The following is a 24,195-nucleotide window of genomic DNA, read 5'->3' as shown; positions in this document are numbered from 1 at the left end:
TGAGATCCAGCTCAAATATGGTCAAGCCCAAAGTTGCACAAAATGTCAAAAATTGACTGCCTGGAGCATCTGGTCACTTTTCTAGAGTGCAATACATTAACAAAGCAGTAAAGATGCTTTCAAAAAGGGATGCGGGTGGGGTTAAACCACATAGCCTAGGCCTTGCAGATCAGAAGGTCGGCGGTTCGAATCCCCATGATGGGGTGAGCTCCCGTTGCTTGGTCCCAGCTCCTGCCAACCTAGCAGTTTGACAGCACAAAGTGCAAGTAGATAAACAGGTACTGCTCCGGCGGGAAGGTAAACGGCGCTTCCATGCGCTGCTCTGGTTCACCAGAAGCGGCTTAGTCATGCTGGCTACATGACCCGGAAGCTGTACGCCGGCTCCCTCGGCCAGTAAAGCGAGATGAGCGCTGCAACCCCAGAGTTGTCTGTGAATGGACCTAATGGTCTGGGGTCCCTTTACCTTTACCTTTTTAAAGCTCCTTTCAAGTCTATCGGGGGGGGGGGGAGAGCAAGAAGGCAGCACACGTGATTCTTCATTTGGTTCTCTTTTTAATATAATCCAACTGAGTATGTGTTACAAGCAATATGTAATGTATTTGTAAAATCAGGGCTACGTTCAACATACAAATGAAGCTGTGGAGATTCTGTAGCAGTAGCGGCAGAAGCAGTGAGGGCTTGTTCCAAGGACAGGCTAACTGTCAGAGACAGGGAAGTGCTCCTGTCTTTCTGTTGCACACAATACATGTGGTTTCCCCGTTATGTGTCAGTGGCAGCAAACCAGACTTTGTTGTACTTCCATGTGGCACCTCCCTCAATCCAAAACCACCCTCCAGGGGCGGGGAACAAACTTACTGCAATAGAGATATGTACATTGTAGATTGTATGGTCATCTGCTAGAAACCCCTGAGGATGAGGAACTGTTTCTCTCCCTCTGCCTATGTAGCCTTTGAAATGGTTTTAAAAGGGATTTTGATTTGTGCTCTTTGCATACCCTTCAACATTTCTCTGATGAACATAGGGACGTCCTAAGGAAAAGCGGGACATTCCAGGATCAAATCAGAAACCGGGACTGTCCCTCAAAAGTAGGCACACTTGGAGGGTCTGTCTTTGCTTCCCCCCCCCCCCGTTGTGTTCTACATGCACTAGAGCTAGAAGGACACTGTCATGATTTTTGGACTTTGCTTGTGACACAATTGCCAGAAATGTTGGCCCCTGCTATCTCTGAAGTATAGTCACACCTGCCGTCTCCAAAACTTCAGGGCACCTTTATAATAATTTTCTTAAAGGTATGAACAGGCTCCCCCCTGGCCCCCCCCCCCCACTGAAGGGCTGTGCTCCCTCTCCCCTGGAAAACCCGCTCAGAGCAAACTTCAGTTTGGAGAAAACCCAACTGACGTTTGCTCCGATTCAGCAGTAAAGATCAGGTTTCCCCAGGAGAAAGTGGCAGGGCAGGAACAAGTTGAGATGAGCACTGTGCTTTCTTCAGCTGGTTCAAACCATAAGCAGCTACAAATATGAAGTTCTTATCCCTATTTGCATCATCTCTTTACACAGAACATATTAGGTTATTGACAAATGTCTGTGCATTAGGATAATAAGAATATACACACCTGTGTATCAATGTATGGGTATGTAACAGTATTTTTTCTTTTTCATTCTCACTCACTTTTTTCTCTCTTTCTTCCCGCCCCTGCACTCTCTTTTTTTTATAAATGAAATTCTTCTAATAAAATGTGTGTGGGGTTTTTTTTAAAAAAAAAATCTGTGGTATAGGGCACGTTCCAAAGGAGTTTAAGCAGCTACAAAGAAAGACATAAGATATAAAAGAAGAAATTAAGCAGGCGGGAAATCATATAAGAACAAATCCAGCCCGAAAGCTTTTGGTTGCTCTATTTGCTTCTCAAGAAAACAGGTTGTGTAAAGAGACTTGCAGTGCATGGACCTTCACTCCAACCTCCCCTCTCTTGCATTACCAGTATTTCTCTAATTTGGGTTTTCTGCTGTTGTTGGACTACAACTCCCATCATTTCTGACCGCTGTCCCTGCTAGCTAGGGATGATGGGAGTTGTAGTCCAACAACAGCTGGGGTCCCACATTGGAGAAATGCCACTAGCCCAAATGACTGAAGAAAACATCAAGGGAAACAAGCAGGCGCTTCTACAGACACGAATGCATCCTTCTGGTCTCATCCTGGCTCATGACGTTTGCGATCCAATCCATGTAATTTGACACCTTAGTGTAGAGGCCGTAGGTGCCGCACTTTGGCCCCCAAGAAACCAGGCCAGCAACATAGTAGTGCAAATCGTCGTGGGGATATTTAACAGCATACGCCCCGCCGCTGTCTCCCTGGCAGCTGTCCTTCCCGTTGCTCCCCCCACAAATCATATTGTCTGTGAACACATAGGTCAAAGAATCTGCCGGGGGATCTGGCCTCACGCTTCGGCACCTGTCCATGTTTACCACAGGGATCCGGGCGTACCTAAGTATTCTCGCCGCAAGCGTATTCTCCGTCCTGCCCCAGCCAGATATGTAGCCCAGTATCCCCACCGGCAAGTCGTAGTCGGATGATGCACCGGGCAAGCAAATGGGTGAGATGTCGTCATTCATTGTCAATGGTTTTGCCAACTTCACTAGAGCAATGTCATTGTCGAAGTTTGTCCGGGACCGGCTGTTTGACATTTCCAACCAGTCGGGATGGATGAACGTGGCTTCCACTTCCAGTGGCCTGGCGCCTTCCATGGCCTTTCGCCCAACGCGAAACATCCCTGCGTGGATGACTGGGCACCGGGTCTGCTCCAGCACATGAGCTGCGGTGAGAACCCAGCGGTCCGAAATCAGAGCCCCGCCAGCTTGTGGGTTTTCGAAATAGATTTGCCAAGGGAAGTTTCCTTTTTCGGCTGTGTCGCCTCCAAAAATCTTCGCTGTCCCTTTAACGGGCCGAGAGGGAACTCCGCAAACTACAGAAAGGATAGAACAACAACAGCAGGAATAAGAGCTTGTGAGCAGTAGGAAGACCGGATTTGTGCAAATGAAACAATCCAAACCATTTATGTTCACTGACATGACGGAAAGTAAGCGATAACTTTAGGGTAGGGGGTTCAAGTTGAATCCGGTTTTGGGGCCTGTGGGCATGCATGTGTGTGGACCTCTCCCCAAGTTTTTGCTTGCTGCAGCTTGTTAACTTTGCCCAGAAACATTAACTGAGTAGTACAGTTGTACCTTGGAAGTCAAACGGAATCCATTCCGGAAGTCCGTTCGACTTCCAAAACGTTCAGAAACCAAAGCACGGCTTCTGATTGGCTGTAGGAAGTTCCTGCAGCCAATCGGAACCCGCAGAACCTGCATCGGCCATTCGGGTTCCAAAGAATGTTTGCAAACCAGAACACACACTCCTGGGTTTGCGGCGTTCGGGAGCCAAAACGTTCAACGTTCGGGATCCAAAGCACAAATGTATTGAGAATGAAGCCTGCTATATGTATATCCGTGGGCATAGCCAGGGGGGCAGCTCCCCCCCATCAAGTAAATAAATAAAAATACTTAACTAGAAGTAGAAATAACCAGAATATTTGAAGTTGAAATGCTCGCTGAGGTAACTTGGATGATGTTGTGGTGCATTCTAGGGATGCAACCGAGTGATAGGCATGGCTTCCGCAAGCTGACCAATCGTACGGCAAGGGTAGCTTGGTTCTGGAACAGGACAGGTGGGTGCCCTGCCCATCCACCCAACATAAATCCTGGCTATGCCCACGCACAAATCCCCATTCTTGGATTTGCTTGCTTGCTTGCTTTATTTATTTATTTAAAAGACTTACTGCTTTTCAGGAAAATTGCTTCACAGAGAATTTTACGATCAACAAAATGTATGAAGAACAACAAACAAACAAACAAACAACCCATTAAAAATAGCTCAATAGGTATCAGGAGGGGGTGTTTTGTTCTTCAGAACCTGCAGGAGCCTAGTTTGATGTAGTGGTGGACTCGTAATCTGGTGAACCGTGTTCGCGTCTCCGCTCCTCCACATGCAGCTGCTGGGTAACCTAGGGCTAGTCACACTTCTCTGAAGTCTCTCAGCCCCACTCACCTCACAGAGTGTTTGTTGTGGGGGAGGAAGGGAAAGGAGATTGTTAGCCGCTTTGAGACTCCTTAGGGTAGTGATAAAGCGGGATATCAAATCCAAACTCCTCCTCCTCTTCTTCACCAGAACCAAGCACCATCACCGCTGAATGTAGCAGCATGCCCTAAACTATAACTAGATGCAGGTTCAGCTCCTGTGCCTCTTCTTCTACTGTGGGTCTATGTTCTCTTCCCTTTTCCTAACCCCCAAAGATGGCTGTGCTCAACAACATGATCAGCAAGAAGGGACTCTTGAAACATGGAACACCGTTGCTTCCTGCAAGACTGGTGCTTTGCGGAAACGTCAGGAGGAGAGCAGGTTTTAAAGCTCTGGTTTTCAACCACCTCGAATCATTGAGGCAATTCGAAAACATGAATTCAAGAGCAGAGGAAACAAGAATTTTACAATATTGGCAGGCTCTTCTGTAAACTAGACAATGTGGTGGACTCTTGTCACAGAAGAAGAAGAAGAAGAGAAGAAGAGTTTGGATTTGATATCCCGCTTTTCACTACCCGAAGGAGTCTCAAAGCGGCTAACATTCTCCTTTCCCTTCCTCCCCCACAACAAACACTCTGTGAGGTGAGTGGGGCTGAGAGACTTCAGAGAAGCAATTTGACCACAATATCCACATTTAGAAATAGAGGGCTGGGCACCGTACCTGGGACACAAACCGGAATCTCTGTTTTCTCGTCTTCATCCACCCATTTCCCACTGGCTGAACACCTATAAAGTCCTTTCGGAATAAAAGAACACATAGCACTATTCAGTTGTTTGTTTTTAATTGGCGTTGCATACTCAAATGCAGACGAGATCAGAAAACAGATTGCAGGCCATTGGTGGCCCTTTGGCCAATTTCTAGCAAGCCATGTAGTGTCTGCTTGTCTGTGGGATTCCTGTAAATAATGTTGGCTCCAGATCTGATCCAGCAAAGCACTTCTAATGTGCTTAACCAAGAATGGATACACTGGGTCGCTTAACATAGATTAGGTAAAGGGACCCCTGACCATTAGGTCCAGTCGCAGACGATTCTGGGGTTGTGGCGCTCATCTCACTTTACTGGCCGAGGGAGCTGGCATACAGCTTCCGGGGCGTGTGGCCAGCATGACTAAGCTGCTTCTGGCGAACCAGAGCAGTGTACAGAAACGCTGTTTACCTTCCCACTGGAGTGGTACCTATTTATCTACTTGCACTTTGACATGCTTTCGAACTGCTAGGTTGGCAGGAGCAGGGACCGAGCAATGGGAGCTCACCTTGTCGCGGGGATTCTAGCCACTGACCTTCTGATCGGCAAGCCCTAGGCTCTGTGGTTTAACCCACAGCACCACCCGCGTCCCATTAACATAGATTAGCTATGCTTTAACTCTGTGTTTCCCAAACTTGGATCTCCAACTGTTTTTCAGACTACAATTCCCATCATCCCTGACCACGGGTCTGGATAGCTAGGGTTAATGGAAGTTGTAGTCCAAAACCAAGTGGAATAAAATGAGCAGCAATGCCTTGAGGAGTGAGTGCCTGAGCTCTCATCGAGTTTGGAGGGGGAAGAAGTGGAGAGGAGCGACGGTGGGTGGGAGCAGGGCATGACACATTCCTAATTTGGCACAGGTGGTGAAACAAGATGGGCTGCCCCTGGGCACACTGTGTGTGTGTGTGTGTGTGTGTGTGTGTGCATGCATGCTTGCATGTTCGGGTAGGGAAGTAGTCCAGTTGCATGAGTGGACCTTGTTCCACACACCCCTACGCCTCTTAGTAGGGACGCGGGTGGCGCTGTGGTCTAAACCACTGAGCCTCTTGGGCTTGCCAATCAGAAGGTTGGCGGTTCGAATCCCCATGACGAAGTGAGCTCCCATTGCTCTGTCCCAGCTCCTGCCAACCTAGCAGTTCAAAAACATGCCAGTGCAAGTAGATAAATAGGTACTGCTGTGGCAGGAAGGTAAACAGTGTTTCTGTGCGCTCTGGTTTCTGTCATGGTGTTCCATTGCGCCAGAAGCTGGGCACATGACCCAGAAAGCTGTCTGCAGATAAACACCGGTTCCCTCGGCCTGAAAGTGAGATGAGCGCTGCAACCCCATTGTTGCCTTTGACTGGACTTAACCATCCAGGGGTCTTTTTTACCTTTTATGCCTCTTAGCACTATGCTACACCCCACCCATTGCATCACCTCTGCGCAAGCTTTGTGCATGCAAACAATGAGAATGAATGCTGAATAAAGAGGTTGCCTGGAGGAGCCAAGGAACGGCCACCTTGGCTACAGCACTCTTTGATTCACATCAGCTGAAGAAGGTGGAAGCAGAAACATTCTGCAGGAAGATCTTCACATCCCTGTCTCTTTGTTCATCTCACCTTTGTTCTTTGTTTCTCTCTCTCTCTCTCTCTCTCTCTCTCTCTCTCTCTCTCTCTCACACACACACACACACACACATGCACATGCCATAAGTTTTAACTGTGCTTCGGAAGGAATCGTTTCAGTGTTTACGACTCATTAAATTCTACACTGACTCTGCCTGTAAGAAGAAAGCAGCCACTTTTGACGGTGTTGCTTTAGTGGAAGCAAAGTGAGTGAAAACACACCAACAAGTTTCACAACGATACTGGGATGAAGCGCCAGTGAAAGACTCTTTGAATGAGTTTGTCATAACATCGCCACCTCTAATTCTGTCATCATAAACTGAGTACAATGATGCTCTTTTTAAGCTCTGAATCAGATGCTGCTTGGATCTGAAAAGGATAGGACACAGCATTACCTTTGCCCTGCATTGTATAAAACTTCTCGTTGCATGAATAGCTGATAGTGTCTTGATACTCCGTGTTGTCCTCGGTTCCTGATAGGTAAGTGACTTTCCCATTTGCAAGGTGCTCAGGCTCACCACAATTTACGGCTGCCGGGGGGGGGGGCGAAAGATGGGGTGTTAGACTGGAATCTTCACTCTGCTGCCACCTGCCACCTCATCCTGGTCAACCCATATTCTGTCAGGCCTGAACATATTTTCCATTTCTTCTTTTTTTATGGTGCATAAAAGCAGGGGTTGCCAACCTTATTGGACTGGTAGAATTGGTGAGGGTGTCGGTTGCAAGATGGCTGCCATGGAGGGGGTGTGGCATAACGCAAAATCAGAGAGACAACCACCTGTGACAACCTTAGGCTTACCATGGGAAGTTGGTTATGTCCTGCTGCTCCTGATTAAGGTCCCTCAGTAGCAGGAAAAATATTGTTACAGAAGTTGGGCACCACCACCCCACTCTGCCAGGGGGCTTGTGCTCCTTTGGAGAACTGACACACAATGGAAACTGTCATAGCTTTAAAGAAATATGGTTTATTCACCTATGTACACCTTCAGTCTGCATGGAGTCCAGATTTTACAGCATGGTCATTTCAAGAGGGGCTTGTCTCCCACAGCAGTGCAGCCCTGGAGTCCAAAGCATCTCTCTCAGGCCGGCCTTCAGCCAACCTGCCCAAGATGGATCCCAGTCCTTCTACCTCCTTCTCCTTCCCCTGCTCAAGACTCTCTTTTTCCTGTCACCCCACACCTAGTTACCCTGGCAACCTTCCCAACCCACCCACCCCTCTCTGTTCACACCTCAGGACCAGTGGGGAGGGCAGTTCTCTTGCATTGCCAATGGCCCTCTATTGTTTCTTAATGGTCCCAGCTTGGCCAGGTCATTTTGCACAGGCTAGCTCAGGAATTCCTCTGCAGCTTGTATTTCTCCCTTCACATCACAAATAATCAAAATCCTACCATTTATTAATTTCTAGGGTTTAGCCCCTCCCCCCAAAAAACTAGAACAATATACAAGCTATAGAAATCACTTATCTACACATTTGGTCCCATAGCTTTCTTTCTAGGGTGACTAAATACTCCCCGCACAAATGAGAGCTCAAAGTTTGGGGCACCTGCCCAGGGGAACTACTGAAAGCCTTCATGGGTGCAATGGCACCCACAGGCATTGGGTGCCAGTCTTTAACTTCCAAGTCATCCCTTCCTATTTCTATCTCCTTCCAGGACCAATTGCCTAGAACTGGAATGGCATAAATGCCCTCTCCATTGAAAAGTCCCATTTATCTCAGGTAATCCAAAGGTGTTTAAGCTTAATTGTATTGAGGACCAGTGCTTTCTTTCTTTAAAAATGTTTAGGGGTATTCTCATTTTGACTCCAGAAAAATCACTGTTTTATAGTTCAAATCGGGGAAAATAAATACAGTAAATGGACAAAAGTACAAAGATTCACAAAATGTTTAGGGGTATGCGGACCCCCCAGAAAAAAACACCGCTGAGGACCACTATTTGGGTTGACATTGCTTTGTGGATCACTGTATTTTCTTACCTTACACAGCCACCACAAAGGGGAACAATCATTCTGCGTGGCTGCTGTCCAACTCAGCTCTGAAGAGAGCTGGAAGTTTCTTTGTGATTACTCACACTGCTGAAGAAGCAAGTTGCTTTCCAGTTTAAATTTAGAAGTGGCTTGCCTCTTCAGCATCTTGTCAAAACTTCAGAAAGCCTCCTGCTACTTAAGTACAGTCATACCTCACGTTACGCCTGCTGTGGGTTACGTTTTTTCGGGTTGTGCTCTGCGCCGAACCCGGAAGTACCGGAATGGGTTACTTCCGGGTTTCAGCGCTCGCGCATGCGCAGAGACACCAAATTGTGTCACACGCGTGTGCAGGCGCAGCACTGCGGGATACGAACGCTGCGGGTTGCGGACGTGCCTCCATCAAGGATTATGTCCGTAACCCGAGCGTCCACTGTATTCTTCTCTGTTATGATCCCTGTGGTCTCAAGACCAATTGAAAGTGTGTTACGGACCACCAATATAGGAAGCCAAGCACTTACGGACACATTCGAGGTCAGAGTTGCTCCACTCGCCGTTGCTTTGACAGACAGAGTAGAAGGATGTGAGGCTGCCTGTTGACTGAAGGGAACAGAATTGAGAGACACTGGAGTTAATTCATTGGTTGAGAAATGTATCAGAATGACATACACACTGCTCTCTCTCCCTTGTTACATGAGGGGAGTCTTGGGCCCTTGTCTAAAGTGAGAAGATACATGAAGTGGATGCAAAAAAAGTTGTTTGAGGAGGTGGAACATTTGCACTAAACAAGACTGCTGGCATTTCATCTCCGAGCTTACCGCTTGCGTTTAAAAGCATGGGGCTAAACAGAGTTTAAATCCCATCTTGAACAGTTTAATCGCAAGTGTAGGAACTAGCCATTAGGCCGATCTCCCCCTTTTGTTATCCAGTTTATCAAAGAAACAGGCTACAGACTGAAAAGGAAATTTAAAGCATGTATTTTACTCACAGTCAAGCATTTGTCCTTAGCAGCAACAGCAGTAAAAATACTTGTGTTTACAGCAAAAATAGCTTCAGGCAAGTGCCTGATGCTGGAGCAAGTGGACAAATGTCCATATACATGGCTGGTGGAAGAGAGAGAGAGAGAGAGACGAAACAGGAAATACTTCTTTGCTTCTTCCCTCCCAGGATAGGATGGGAAACGGCACCATACAGAGCCTTCTCTACCAATTACATTTCAATGGCCTGAGTCTGCCTATCACCAATGCAGCTCTATGGTCTTAACCCCTTCACTTGCTAACTAGCAAGACTTTGTGTTGTTAGATTTGACTACATATCTGCCACACTCAGGGCCTTAGACAGGGACCTGGCCAGTTAAAGGGCCAGGGTGTACCTCTGCAGCTATTAGCATTCTAGGAATTCAGGTTTCAAGATGGGGGGAATATATCCTCAGGACTCTGCTGATCATCTAAAGAGTCTGGTGGCAGAAGTATCTCCCTGGGGTTCAAAGGAGGAGACGCAGGTTCTGGTGACTTCAGCATCACATGCAACACACCTGGAGTAGATTCATCTCCTCCTCCTCCTGATGTTGCTAGAGGGCTATGTCTCTCACGATTCCTGGCCTGGTCTGCAGCCATGACACCAATTGTCAAGTACTGAGGGGAGTGAAGGGTGGCTGGTGTTATGTCAATAGCCCTGTAGATCCGACAATGGCTCTTTGCACTGCTGATATGGCTGGCCACAGGAGACTGATATAACAGCCCACAATGCACCTGGCCTGGGAAGCCTGGTGATATGGGAGGACCAATCTGGCGCCATCAGCAAGCATAAAGACTCTTATTGTGGGAAGCTTGTCCCTGAAGGAGGCTACCCAGTTCTCATTTGGTGAATCAAGCCACTGGCTGATCCCAGATTGTTTCTAGGTAGCTTTTTATTCAGCCAGCCAATGTGCATGAAGCTTGCGTTTCAGAAGCCCTGTCTGCTCTCTGCTCTGGGCCCCTGACATCAGTGCAGAAAGAATCCTTTCTCACTGCTATGTTGAGATGGAGAAGAAGCGCAATGCATATCGGCATAGAACTAGCGGCGATGTAATGTTCACGTCAAGGGGATTCTCAGAGCCTAACCGACCTCGGTGAGCACAGACTTACCAGTACAATTTCATAGCCTTCAACACAGGTCACCTTCACAGAATCCTTAAAGACGTAACGTTCTCTCACGGGTTCCATATTGGAAAGCGGAATGACAGTTTCTTTGCAGGGCATTGCTTTGCAAATGGAAAGCAAAAAAGGAAACCACCTGAATCACCTGGCACACGCTCTCTCTCACATGCACACGCCCCTTGTCATTTTCTATCCCCAGTAGTCACAGCCAAGTCCAACAGAAGCCGTGTATTTATTTAATGCGACTTCCTCTCTGCTCTGAGGGTTAACGCGCCTCTTCGACTCTTGACCGCATCAACAAGAGGAAGAAGTAGAGGTTGGCACCCACTGACAGACAGAGACACATGATCACCCCCTTCCTCCTCCCTGTTGAGTTCTACAAAGGCAACACCAAGCCTCAGGAGGAGAAAGGCTATCTGCCTTTTCTGTGGGATCTGGCATAGGATCATGACATGACGGGCAGTGCCTCCCTTGCCCTAATGGACCAGGCTCCACTGATGAGGAAGAAAGGATTGGTTCACCCTGTCTCCTGAGAGCTAGCAGCTGTAGCCTGCAGGGCCTTCAGCTGGAACCCTTGTCCCCCTTTCAATTTTCCCATTGCCCACCAGAGATCAGGAGATTTCTCAGATTTCTATGGGTTTTACAAAGGTGGATTTAGGGGAGTGTGACTGGTTCGTGGAGCCTCAGGGTTGCTGCAGGGGCCACTGCAACCATGATGTAGAGTGAAAGGCAAGGGGAGGTGGGATTTTGGCGCTGCACTGGGTGCCACTGAAATTCAAGACCCCAAGGTCCCCACCGGGTTTTACTTCTTTCCCTGCTTCCAGTTCTGGTGGGGCTCATCCCTAGCCAGGAAGCCAGTTGTCAACACACCAGCCAGCCCCTTACATGTTCTGCTAGCAGTGCACCAGATTTGCTAGTCTTCTCCCTTACCCAAATAAAGGTAAAGGGACCCCTGACGGTTGGGTCCAGTCGTGGACGACTCTGGGGTTGTAGTGCTCATCTTGCTTTATTGGCCAAGGGAGCCAGCGTACAGCTTCCGGGTCATGTGGCCAGCATGACTAAGCCGCTTCTGGCAAACCAGAGCAGCGCACGGAAACGCCGTATACCTAAATACCCATTCACAATTTGGGTGCATAGCAAACCTCAAGTGTTCTCTTCTGCAGCAATTCACCCCAAGAACAACTGCTCTCGGAGAAAGCGGCCATTCTGCTTGAATGACATCCCTTGTCTGCAAGTGTTTTCTCCTGCACTAGACTTCCAGCTCAAGGTGTATGTTTGCTTCTTGCAAGCACATGCCCATTCTCCTAAGAACTATACATTTCTCTGTCCCAGAGCGCTCACGAGTGTGCCCCACAGGTTTGCTCTCATGGGATATCTACTCACGATCCCCAAAGTAACGGATTTTCCAGCCTCTGCCTTGCTCTGAGTGGTCCGTTTGGAAGAAAATGTCAAGTATATTGCTTCTAGTCTTGATTTCTGGAGGGCCAGGGAATGTGTTGCCACAGTAGGGGCCAAATTGCTGGTCGCCTGCCGAAAACTGCAAGAAGAACGAAACAGATTGGGAAAAGTAAGGTACATTTTATCATATGTGGTGGGAATGTAAGAAAGTGAAAGGCTTCTGGGACATGATTTATAATGAAATTAAGAAAATGTTGAAATATACATTCAGTAAAAAACCAGAAGCCTTTCTATTGGGAATTATAGGTAAAGATGTAAAAAGACAAGATGTTGAACTTTTCCAATATGCTGTAACTGCGGCAAGAATTTAAATAGCACAAAAATGGAAACAATAAGAATTACCGACAAAGGAAGAATGGTTAATGATGTTAATGGAGTATGCAGAACTGGTTAAAATGATGGGAAGAATCCGAGAACAGCGGGACCAGAAGTTCATCAAAGATTGGACTAAATTTGTAGATTATTTGAAAGACAATTGCAGTCAACTAAATACATTGGTAGGATTGCAAGAAGCTTTGTAAGTTATATTATAAAAATAATTGTAGAGATGGAATTTTAGTGATATATTTGGATGTTATAATTTTAAGCAGTGGTTAAGTAGTGAAAATATAGAAATTAGCAATGAATGTAAGAAAATCACTAGGAAGGTTTGAAGGAAGTCATGGCCCTAAAAAGCCAAAATGTATAATGTAAGAGGAAAAAAATGTAATGGAAATTACTATTGTATTATTGTAAAATGAATAAAAATGATTTGGCAAAAAGAGAGAGAGAGAGATTGGGGAAAAGTAGCAGAGGAACACAAAAGAGGCATATTTAACAGGAAATGCATCTAAAAGAAACACACCCAAGATTTGGAGAGGAGAAGGGAAGCAGAAGCAGAAATTTGATACTTGCACGTACATTACTGAAATTATTAAATGCTTTTAATGAAATGAGGTTTGTGCCAAACGCCTGCCAATCATTCCAGCGATTGACACTTGTTGGAAGGAGCACTGGAAGCTCAGAACAGATTTACTTCTTACTGAGCAACCAAGTAGAAAACACTGCCTATGTGCTCCACCACCCCTTTATTTCCTGCAAGACACCTACAGGAAATATCCACAGGAACATGGACCATTGTTGGGATGTCAAGGGAGCAGATTCTCTAGGGGTCAGGCAAGTAGAAAGAGAAGCAGAAGCTTGGAACATTTGAAGAGTGCGAGAGGGAAAAGGTCACTAGGGCAACAGATATTTTCACACCCGAAACTAAAACCAGCCTGTAATGTTGGCTGGAAAATGCTGCTATGAGTTTGGGCTGTCTGGTTACTATGAATGTATTTTGTCCCTATTTCTGCTTAGAATCTCACTTGCTGAGAATCAAGGATTTGATGGAAGAAACCTAATGTTCTTTTAATAGCTGTGCGTGTGGGCAATTCAGTCGCAGAGTGTGGGGGCCCAAGGCCAGAACATGTGTAAGAAAAATGGACAATTTTGAATTTGGAGAAGCTGGGGGAAGTTCAGCAGGATTTGACTAAACTGGAGGGGAAGACCTGCAGGAGCAGGGGAGTTGTCACAGTGGCTCTCTGGGGGTTGAAGCTGTGTACCAGAGCCTATTTGCTTCCATAATGCTCTGTTTGCTCTCAAAGGGAGGCTGGAATAAAATGTTTAGAGTCATCACGTAGCAAAACAATGAGAATATTCAGAAGAGGATTTTCAAAAGGAGCAGGTGGAGGAGGAGGAGAATGGGCATTACATATCAAAGGAAGCAAGCAGAGATAATCCTTTCCAGCAAGTGTCCAGATTATAAGAATGTGTGTACCTATGCAGTCCACTCTTTCCCATGTCCTGGGGGTTTCCCCCTTTTTAGTTTACTAAGCTGCTGCGCAAACAACACCATGGGGCTGGAAAGGAAAGCAGGAGCAAAGGGCGGACACCGTGCCACAACCAGGCCTCCTGCTCCTGCCCAAGTGTGCCACAACCCCCAACGGCAAATGTCACCCCTGGGACTCCAGTCTGCCATTTGGCTTCTAGGGATACACAGCTAAGATGTATTCAGAACAGGGGCAGAGACACCCCTCTCTTTATCTAAGGCACCACCTACTCTCAAGGCATCAGCGCAGTTTCCTTCCGAGTCAGCCGGCTCGATGTCGAAGTCTTTCTTGCCAATGGTCAAGACCACACGGTATCCTGGCTCCAGGGTGACACGGTAATCGCAGTGCGAGTTCTCAGGGTACAGGCTGGGGTAGTTGGGGCTGGTGATCTCCCCGGACAGGTCAGTGTACACATTCCCAGTGCAGTTCACTAGAGTTTAGGGAAGAGCAATGGCCAGGAGATCCGTAACAAAGTTAGATGACTTTCTGCTGGAGCTAGTGCTCTTCTTGCTTAAAGCTACCCCCCAAAATATATTTTGCCCCTTGTGTTAAGGCCCAAATACTAGATGGGCTAAAGTATCAACAAAGGGCAACATTTAATCAACTGCATTTTTACGACCCCCCATGGCATGTGTGTGCGTGCTTGCACATGGATGCATGCCGTGTTTCCATCTCAGAAAACAAAATATCATGGGCTTCTCCAGTAAGTGTCAGTAACAGTAAATACTGCCTGATATCAGTTCCCTTGGTGAACTCTCACTGTTTCCCTTAAGCTTTCAGACTCAAAACACCAGCAAAGCACCTTCCTTCTCTTTATATTTCAGGTTCATTTTGAAATAAGCAAAAACAAATTAGGGTGTTCGTTTAATATTATTTGTTGCATGATTTTTTGTACCCGTTTCTACCTAGCAAAGAAAAGGTTTTCTGCAAAAATACATGTATTTCAAAAAACAACACAAAAGTAACTGATACTGCCAAAGAAGCTTGAAACAGGATTTTTTCATATTCCATATTTTCTTTTTCTTATTAGATTTTAATAACTTTAACCAATTAATTTCAATTATTTCATACATTTCTCTTATGAATTGACTTCCCAACTTTCCTTCCATGTTGTTTTTAAACCCATCCCTTTTATTCACTGCATAACACCATACATTTCACCTAATACATATTCCTCTGTTATATCACATATTTCCTCCAATACATCTTTCTATATTTCATATATTATCATTTTCTTCCTATTGCTCAAATTTCAAATCCTGCCTGTGATTTCATCCGATTATGATATATTATATTTTTTTTAAGTGAAATTCTGCACACAGGCAATCCGAAATCCTAGGGAAGCTGGATTCTGTAACCTGTATTAATAATGGTTATCAAGAAAATGTGCATAATTACTTTTAATCTGTGTGTTTATTCTGATACACACACACACACACACACAGCTATTTTGCATGCTTTTTTGGTTTTGCTCGGCATAGAAGAGATCAGGTCACTGAAGCCTTTTGGCTTCTGAGATTTCAGCACACTTTCAATATTTTATTCAATAGAATAATTAAAACAAATATTCTCAGGAAGCTGAAATATGTGTCCAGTACCACACTATGCTTTTTCTATGCACCCAGAGGATCATGGCAAACACACAGCTAGCTCTGATTTTAAACTTTTATTGCTACTTGCCTGTGTTTTTCTTATTCAAGCAATTTGAAAACTTAAAATGATGTCATGCTGCCCAATATTACCTGTTATGATATGATGGGGTTTCAGGCTTAATGGTCTTTAGCATGAATGAGCAGTGTGCTGCTGCACATTGCTCAATTGCTCCCAGTTTGCTCCTCCCATGGACCAAGCAGGCAACGTGGTTTGAACGTGGTTTGCTGCTCCTTAAGAAGCCACTTTCGGTAATTTGCTAGCCATCATGCCTTGTGAGGGAGACTTGGATCAAGTGTACTGGGAAGCCAAAGATTTCTTCTGCTTGTGCCAGGTGAGGAGCAAAGTTGGGATGACTGAGCAACATGCACCAGCATGCTGTGATAAGGGGGGGGGGGAGAAACTAGCTCGTTAGTACATGTAAGCAAAGCCAACATTTCTTTTCTTATTGTATTGAGTTTTTGTGATAGGTTGTTGCTTTTAAAATGTGACTTTTTCTTTTGTAATTTAAAAAAAATCTTAATAACAAGAAACAAAAAATATATATTCAAGTGAATTAGTGCCAAGAATTTGTGCGTGCCTATCTTGAGTGTTTCCACTGGGCTTGGCAAAACCATGCCAGAAATTCCAAGCCTCTGTTTTCTATGCCCTTACTTAGTCTCCCGCAGTTTATCAACATATTTCTAAGATTTAAGATCCAAGTTCTGAATCCTGAATGACGTCTATGCAGGCTGTATCTCGCTGTCCCCTTGGCCTGCTGTATGACACATTATCTAAACATCCTTCAACTGCTTTTTGTAGAAAGCCAAACCCTTTTTTCAGATTCCTCATTCTAATTCTCCTTCCATTACATCGAAGGGGGAGGGCAGTCTTAGCTCCCAGTGTTTGGGATGATTTAATTATATTTCTTTATTATGCAATGCTACTTTCTTTTCCTTTCCTTGTGAGCAACAGCAGTTTCTTTCCATTTATCAGCCTCTCTGGATGTTCACAGGCTGCAAACAAGTGCAATGTTTCTCTCAAAGAAATCTGGGCACTGTATTTTACTCCTCACGAGGTTACAATTCCTAGCAACCCGTAACAAACTACGGTGCCCAGAATTCTTTGAGGGTGTGTGTGCTTTGAATGTACTTTAAATGTATAGTGTGTAAACAGCCACAGTTCCACAGTAGACTGCTGAAGTTATTCCCATTTCAAGTACCGTATCAGCAGTGGGGATAAGGACTGTGATTTCTGGAGCAGTAGCAACCAGGCTCCTACCTCCACATGTCTTCAGATCCTCATGCAAGAAATATTCAGGTGGGCAAGAGCAATAGTAGCCACCAACATAGTTGTTGCAGTAATGGCTGCAGGCCTCTTCCACAAAATCCGTGCATTCATCCACATCTGCGAGAAGTGAACAGAGATGGAAGGAAGAACGTGTATGGAATATCATAAAAGGAGGAGAGGAAAAGAGACTGGGATAAACACCATGCTGGTTAAGGGAGAAGAGGTCCTTCATTTAAGGTAGAGTCCCAATTATTCCTTCTTTTTTGCAACCCTCACACAGCCTCACTGGAACACCCAGCTTCAGGTAGGCCCTGCCGCTTCTCATAAACTTCCACTTGCCTTCCTCTCAGAGTTGGCAGCCTGACCCCCCAAGTGCTTAAAAGACAGTCGTCTCTCATGGAATCCAAAACAGATCTGTAAGCAGCCTTGAGTGCCGTAAGGGGGAAAGGTGGGGCAGAAATAAATAACTTTTATTTGGGCACTACAATTTAAGAAGGATGTTGACAAGCTGGAACATGTGCAGAGGAGGGCAACCAAGATGATCAAGGGTATGGAAACCAAGCCTTATGAGGAACGGCTGAAGGAGCTGGGTATGGTTAGCCTGGAAAAGAGGAAACTGAGAGGAGAAAGGATAGCCATCTTCAAATACCAGTATCTCAAGGGCTGCCACATGGAGGATCATAGAATCATAGAATCATAGAGTTGGAAGAGACCACAAGGGCCATCCAGTCCAACCCCCAGGGCCATCCAGTCCAACCGCAATAAGCTTGCTCCATCTAGGATGGAGCAAGCTTATTTTCTCCTGCTCGGGGGGCGGGGGGGGGGGTAGGACTCAAACCAATGACTTCAAGTTATCACCCAGGGTAACTATTGGGAAGTTTGTGGTCTTTTATGCATGCAACCATCAGGCCATTTCAGACCACATGTGACATTTCCTCAGGAACACCTCCATTCTAGGTCAACTCCTAGTTCTGCATCCTAAGTAATCTATATACTAAATATGCAGATATGTACTGGATGATGGCTTAAGTTTTTATGATATCCTTGCTATAATTCCTAAACAATTTCTATAACCAGTGTTCTTAATACTCTGCCCTTCTTCTTAGCTGGGGTTAGGGAGAGATATTTAATCTTGAAGTGGGCCCTTGAGCCTTGGTAAGAACCTGGCTTGTCCATTCAGTGCATTCTGAAAGTTTTCCTCCTATAGCCACCCCAAAGCATTGCTGGGTGGAATACTATATCTACAATGTGTTTCATACACCAGGATGAGACAGACCAGGGCTTACCCTCTGCAATGTAATAGGCAGCGAAGCCAGTGAATCGCTCTTCATTGGAAAAGTCAGACTGAAAGGTGACTGTCAACGTGTTATATGGGACATGGAATTCTTCCAGGACAGGAGAGCCAGGAGTGCGGCTCTTCTTCCGCCCACAGAACTGACCCTCAATGTGGTTACCAGTCAGGACCTAAAAGTGACACAGGCACACAAGACAAGTAAGTCTCTCTTAGCTTCTGCTTATGGAAATAGATTGTAGTTGGCTGTTAACAATATTCTGGGCTGGCGCAATGTATGCATGCACACACCCACCCACACACCCACCCACACACACACACACTCAGTGCCCCTCTTGCACGCTGGCATCAAAACAACACACAATATACTTTGCTGAAATTCAATATACAGTTCAATACACAATTCAATATACTTTGCTGAAATCAAAATTCCTGAGCAAAATGCAGCTGTATAAAGCACTGTGGAGTAGATCATCGCTTTTGCTGCTGTGGTATTGCCAGCAATAACCCTAGCAGAATGTGAACATACTGATAACACAGTGTTTAGTTATAAATTAACTAAGGAAGTCAAGGTATTAGCTGGAAAAGGAGAAGATGATAACTTTATAGTGACATGGCGGGTGGCCTTCTTGGTCGTGGCACCCTCCCTGTGGAACACCCTCCCCTCAGATGTCGAACAGATAAACAACAGTATTATTTTTTAGAAGACATCAGTACAGGGAAATTTTTAGTGTTTGATGCTTTATGGTGTTTTTATGTTTTGCTGGAAGCTGCCCAGAATGGCTGGCGTAATGCAGTAAAATGGGCAGCATATAAATAATAAAATTGTTGTTGTTGTCGCTGCTGTTGCTGTTATACACTGTGCTCCATAGTTCTTTGCCAGGTGACGGGGGGGGGGAGACATGTTGTTATATAGCATAAGGGAGACCCTAATACCATTGGGGGGCACACTGCTGCATGTTACTTCAAAAAGAAAAACCAGGGTGGAATCTAGAGACATAAAAAATGCTGTGAAAATGTTTTTTTTAAAAAAAGTTTTTGAAAATATATTGAATTTGCCATTAAGTTCACAATCGCCATCTTGTGTCACATTTGTATAATGCATTTAAAACACACTTAAAATGTTCTATTTGCAGCTGTATAGCTGAGTCTCTAGAGCAGATATAACTGGACAATTATTTTCATTCATTTATGAGTAGGAAAAATGCACCACCACCTCATGGCAGCAGCAGCAGCAGAAGTCTCCACAGCCTGAGTGGCTTCTCACCTTCCTTCCCTCTCCCCACTTTATTGGCCGCAGTAGATTTTACTAGGCCTCCCTCTCAGTGACCAGCCACCATCTTGGTGCACTGGAGAGAAACAAGATGACAAAGGCGAGGTCACTGAGGCCTCATCCAAACTTCTGCTTGTCCCGTCACTTTCCCCCCGGAGAAACCTGCTTTTTACCACTGAATCGGAAGAAACATCGATTGCATTTTCTGAGGATTGATGTTTGCTCCATTTCAGCACGAAAGGGTGGGTTTTCCAGAAGAAAGCAGCGGGGCAAATAGAAAACCACTTGGACTCATGCCCAGAAAGCACAGGAACCCGCCAAGACCTGCACTTTCTAGGCACAAGACAAGCAGACGTGTGGAGAAGCCATGAGATGAGGGCTCAGTGCTCACTACTGACTGGCAAAAAGATTACAATACAGAAAAAGGTGTGTGAGAGAAGATATCTGTGGAAAGTTTTTTTCCAGCTTCTGCCATGAAGTGGTTATAATTTTATATCAAATAATTAAAAATAATAACAGTCTACTGCAGTGAAGCAGCTATGGAGGGGACAACATGGAGGTGAATAGATAGAAGAGGTTTTTTTAAAAAATGTGTCCATTGCCCGTGGCAGGTGTGTGACCAAGATGATGATGGGACAAATGGAATTAGCATGTTCCCTTGTGGACAACAATGTTCAACTCCTTAAAAAAAATCAGCTGTCTCCAGGTTTTTGGACACAACGAGTGGAATAGCATTCACACACTGCACTGCAATCGCTCCACAGCCCCTGCCGGTTGCATTCCTAAGCATCACAACACAACTTTGCAGGTGAACATCGGTTCAACACCAGCAGGTAAAGGTAAAAAGGTAAAGGACCCCGGACAGTTAAGTCCAGTCAAAGGCGACTATGGGTTTGCGGCACTCATCCCGCTTTCAGGCCAAGGGAGCTGGCGTTTGTCCACAGACAGCTTTCCGGGTCATGTGGTCAGCATGACTAAACCGCTTCTGGCGCAACGGAAGACCGTGACGGAAACCAGAGCACATGGAAATGCCATTTACCTTCCTGCCACGGCAGTACCTATTTATCTACTTGTACTGGCATGCTTTTGAACTGCTAGGTTGGCAGGAGTTGGGACAGAGCAACAGGAGCTCACTCCATTGTGGGGATTTGAACCGCCGACCTTCCGACCGGCAAGCCCAAGAGGCTCAGTGGTTTAGACGCATCAGTTCAGCACCAGCACACACCACAATGCTCCGTATCTACCTGCCCCAGCAGTGGAATGGGGGCCCCATACCTTCACGGAGTCATATTGGCAGTTTTGAGACGGCTCTATATCCAGGTGGGTGAAGTAAAGATGGATGCCGTAACCAGGAGGCACACTGATTTCCCAGGATTCCAGAGCATTGTTGGGATATGCCTGAGGATAGTTTGGAGACAGGATTTCCCCGTACATGGAAACTGCCTCAGTGCAGGCCAAGAGGAAGCAGGAAACAAAGCCCCTAAAGAGGAGAAAGGAATATTGAGAGTGGCTACCAATTCTACTCTCTGCCTCATCTTCCTATGGCCCAAGGGGTGGAAGAGTTAAGTCAACTTGATTCAGAACCCCTAAGCAGTACAGGGTTGCCATTACTATATAGGGAGTAGGAGGTAACGTTGTATTGCTGAAAACACAACCGAGGGAATTTGGTTCCTAGATTTGAGGTCAGCAACGGGGGCCGCTGAGGAAAATGCTTTTCTCTGAGTCCTGTATCTAGCCTTGTAATGATCCTGTGGCAAACGAGGAGTGCGGACAAGAAGCATCTTCAGCAACTATTACAGCGGAACCTCGGTTTTTTTAGCGTCTCGGAAGCCGAACGTTTCAGAAGCCAAACACCAAAAACCTGGAAGTAATTGTTTCCGTTTTCAAACGCACCTTGGAAGTCGAACGGCTTCCGTTGCATGTTTTTTTTCTCAATGGATTTAGCCGACTGCCCATTGCTCCTTGGTTTTCAAGTGTTTCGTAAATCGAGCGGTCTTCTGGAATGGATTACGTTTAAAAAACCAAGATTCCACTGTAGAAAAAAGCCACAAACTCTTGTGGGGAGAGGGGTGTGTGCCTTGCCTGCCTTCCCCAACTCCTTTGTCAGCAAAAGTAGTTGCTGGCCAGAGTCTCACCTTATTAGCTCATGTATATTCAATAACTTACCAAGTCTGCAAGAGCTCCATCTTGGCCTTCTTCCTCAAATCCACTGTGGTTGGACTTCAGATTTAGACAAACAAAGCACGCAGGCTTGTTTGTCTTCTTCCCCTGAAGCAGGCCTGGTTGGTGGGCAGAGCGATGGAGTTAAAACCCAGCTCACGGAAGCCGTAGACACCCAGCCTCTACTAACCTTTAGCAAGGGAAACTGATTTCTAGAGTAGCGCAGGGTTCAACATGATGCATGCTTGCCCACAAAGTGGCAACGGGGTCATTAGCGCCATGTAAAGGCAATAGGTCAGAAACTGAGCCCAAAGAGAGAGATTCCTCACAGACATTACCTGCAACTTGTGCAGTACAACTATCTCCACCCCACCCCTCAAAACAGCCATAGTAGCTTAGGAGAAGCATCATTTTCCTTCCCAGAAAGGCTGACACCCATCAGGAAACATTTAACTCAAATGCTAATACTCATATTCTGGTTTTTTTATATATAAAAAAACAAGTTTTAAAAAGAATTTTACCTTGCACTCCTCGTCTCTGCAGCTGTTTCTCTCTTTGTCTGGCTCTTCTATCTCCCTCTTCATAATCCTCACCAACCCTTATCCACATTTCGGAGCTGTTAATGTCACTTACGGTAATTGCAGACCTCCATTGCCCTCTGCTGTTTGAAAGATGCCATCCTCCAACTTTACTAAGAAATCCTATCCGATAGAGAAAGTTCTAATAGCCTGGTTGCACAATCCTCTTTTTTGCTTTTTTGGCCAAGCCCAAGTCTGCGAGATGGGGAAGGCTGGATCCTTTCAAACTGGGCCTTTTTCGGGGAAGTCAGGTGACTTCTGCAAAGAGAACAGGGGACGGGAAATTCCAGATTGAAAAAAAAGTTCAAACATTACGCAACCGCAAGGGAAGATTGCCTTTTGGCTCGTCGTCATCCGTTGACCTCCAATCGCTTTCCAGAAAGGGCAGCAAACAAACACACAAAACACGCATGGAGAATCAGAAGCGCCCAAAAGACGAAAACAGGTTTCTTATCATGTATGTTTTTTTGTCACACTTAGTTAGTGACCATATGGTCACATATGTAGGTATGGCTAGAAACATATATCCTGATTACCAAGAGAAGAAACAATTCTGAGGTGTTGTGGGTTTTTTGCACCATTAGAACAGTGCTATTTTTCTAGGGAAAGAGATGCCAGAACTCACTGTGAACGCCTCCCCATTCTCTTATAATGGCAGTGGGGGCCATGTGAGTTCCAGCTGAAAAAAGCCCTGCATGAGACCAAAAAGTCAAGCAATGTGAGAGACAACAGAGTCTCATGGTACTATGAAGACCCTCCAAGTGTCCCTAATTTCCAGGGGCAGTCCTAGATTTACAGAAGCCATTCTGGTTTCTGATTTGATCCACTTTTCCTTAGGACATCCCTATTTTCATCAGAAAAATGTTGGAGGGTATGGTAGGATGCCCTCGTTTTCTTTTTTCTACATCACACAGGGGCTTCCATTCTCAAGTCCTTTTGTGCAGCCAAAGCATCAGTCTTTTTTACGATGACCTGGAAGTGGAACTGCAGTTGTGGTTCTACATTACACTGCGTTTAGCTTTTTCACAATGCTACAGCCACACAGCTAAGCCAAAAAACGGGTGCATATTACTAAGCTGGAATTGGTAATGTGATAGGTTTTCAGCAAGTTGACTCAGAAGTAAATTGTGTTCCTTTCAGAGGTAGTTTCTCCTGAGAAAGCCTGTTTAGAATGGCAGCTTTCAGTCAGCAAAGGTCTCCCCTTTGATGTGGTTTAGTGTAGTTCTGCTTCTTCTGCGACATTGTAGAAACTATTAGTTAATTGCTCTTTTTTTGAAATTGCTGGAAATTTCATGGCTGATAGAACTGATAGCAGGGCAAAACAGTGATGCTGAAATGCATTGTTAGGTAGACGTGGAAATGAAATTTAGCCAGAGGTTAGTAGCAATCTAACAATGCCTCCAAAACATATGGAACAACAACAACAACAACAACAAAAGCAGAGTGAATGTCTTTTCCTCATTTCTACTGGAAACAGTGATAGAATGGAGTGTCAGATTTTCACATCCTCCAACGTTTTGAGAGGGCAAATTGGGGTGCTCCTCCCACATTACAACCCCCACCATGGGCCCACTTGCACATGGCGCTGCCACCACCCACCCACCAGCTTGCTCACTCACTCGCTGTCACCTACTGGTCCTCTCCCTCCCTCTCCAACTCACCCCCTGCCTCCTCCTCTGCAGTCTCTGCCTCCACCTTTGTCAGCATGGCCTCAGGGAGCGCACAGACATCCTTACGGAGACTGGCTTCTGGAAGTGCCACAACAGAAGGAGGAGGAAGAGTCATGATGCACTGGGGCAAGGTAGGTTTTACTTCCATTTTTGTGGTCTTGCGATCTGGTGTGAGCCAACTGACTTGCGCCACCGGAGAAGACGAGAAAACACCCATCTTTTGGTCCCATGCTCCGGCGTGGCCAGAGCATGGGAGCCAAAAATGGGATACCTAGGATTGGGATCAGAAGCCAGGTGGGCTTCTGTCCATCCAGGATGTCCCGCTTAAAGCGGGACAGTTGCGCCAGTATGGGTTTATGGGCTGCTTATTGAAGGTCCATGGGCAGATTTCTTAAAGTGAGCAGCATGGCTCTAAATCCAAAATGCATATAGG

At 45.7% G+C, this 24,195-nt stretch overlaps 1 protein-coding gene across 1 annotated transcript; it reads right to left on the bottom strand.

Annotated features, from left to right (window-relative positions):
* Positions 1-1,754: 1,754 nt before the first annotated feature.
* On the bottom strand, positions 1,755-22,240 carry C1S (complement C1s). Its single transcript, XM_033173347.1, has 12 exons — positions 22,036-22,240; positions 21,521-21,633; positions 20,630-20,834; positions 18,077-18,254; positions 16,782-16,907; positions 14,102-14,301; positions 11,947-12,100; positions 10,552-10,667; positions 8,947-9,025; positions 6,859-6,993; positions 4,776-4,850; positions 1,755-2,960 (listed from the first exon to the last, which is right to left on the bottom strand). Exons 2-12 carry the CDS (start codon positions 21,538-21,540, stop codon positions 2,161-2,163), a joined length of 2,088 nt encoding a protein of 695 aa, XP_033029238.1. The 5' UTR covers positions 21,541-21,633; positions 22,036-22,240; the 3' UTR covers positions 1,755-2,160.
* Positions 22,241-24,195: the final 1,955 nt, after the last annotated feature.

This window comes from Lacerta agilis, chromosome 16 (assembly GCF_009819535.1).
Source record: "Lacerta agilis isolate rLacAgi1 chromosome 16, rLacAgi1.pri, whole genome shotgun sequence".
Lineage (NCBI taxonomy): Eukaryota > Metazoa > Chordata > Lepidosauria > Squamata > Lacertidae > Lacerta > Lacerta agilis.
This window is presented reverse-complemented; position numbering and strand designations above follow the sequence as displayed.

Bases quoted from the DNA above. Each gene is read 5' to 3' on its own strand.
- C1S (XM_033173347.1), bottom strand. From the start codon at position 21,540: ATGGAGCTCTTGCAGACTTG. The intron at 20,835-21,520 runs GTAAGTTATTGA...TCTCCTCTTTAG, and splicing joins ATGGAGCTCTTGCAGACTTG to GGGCTTTGTTTCCTGCTTCC. The intron at 12,101-14,101 runs GTAGGTGGTGCC...TTCTTCTTGCAG, and splicing joins ACTGCGCTGATGCCTTGAGA to TTTTCGGCAGGCGACCAGCA.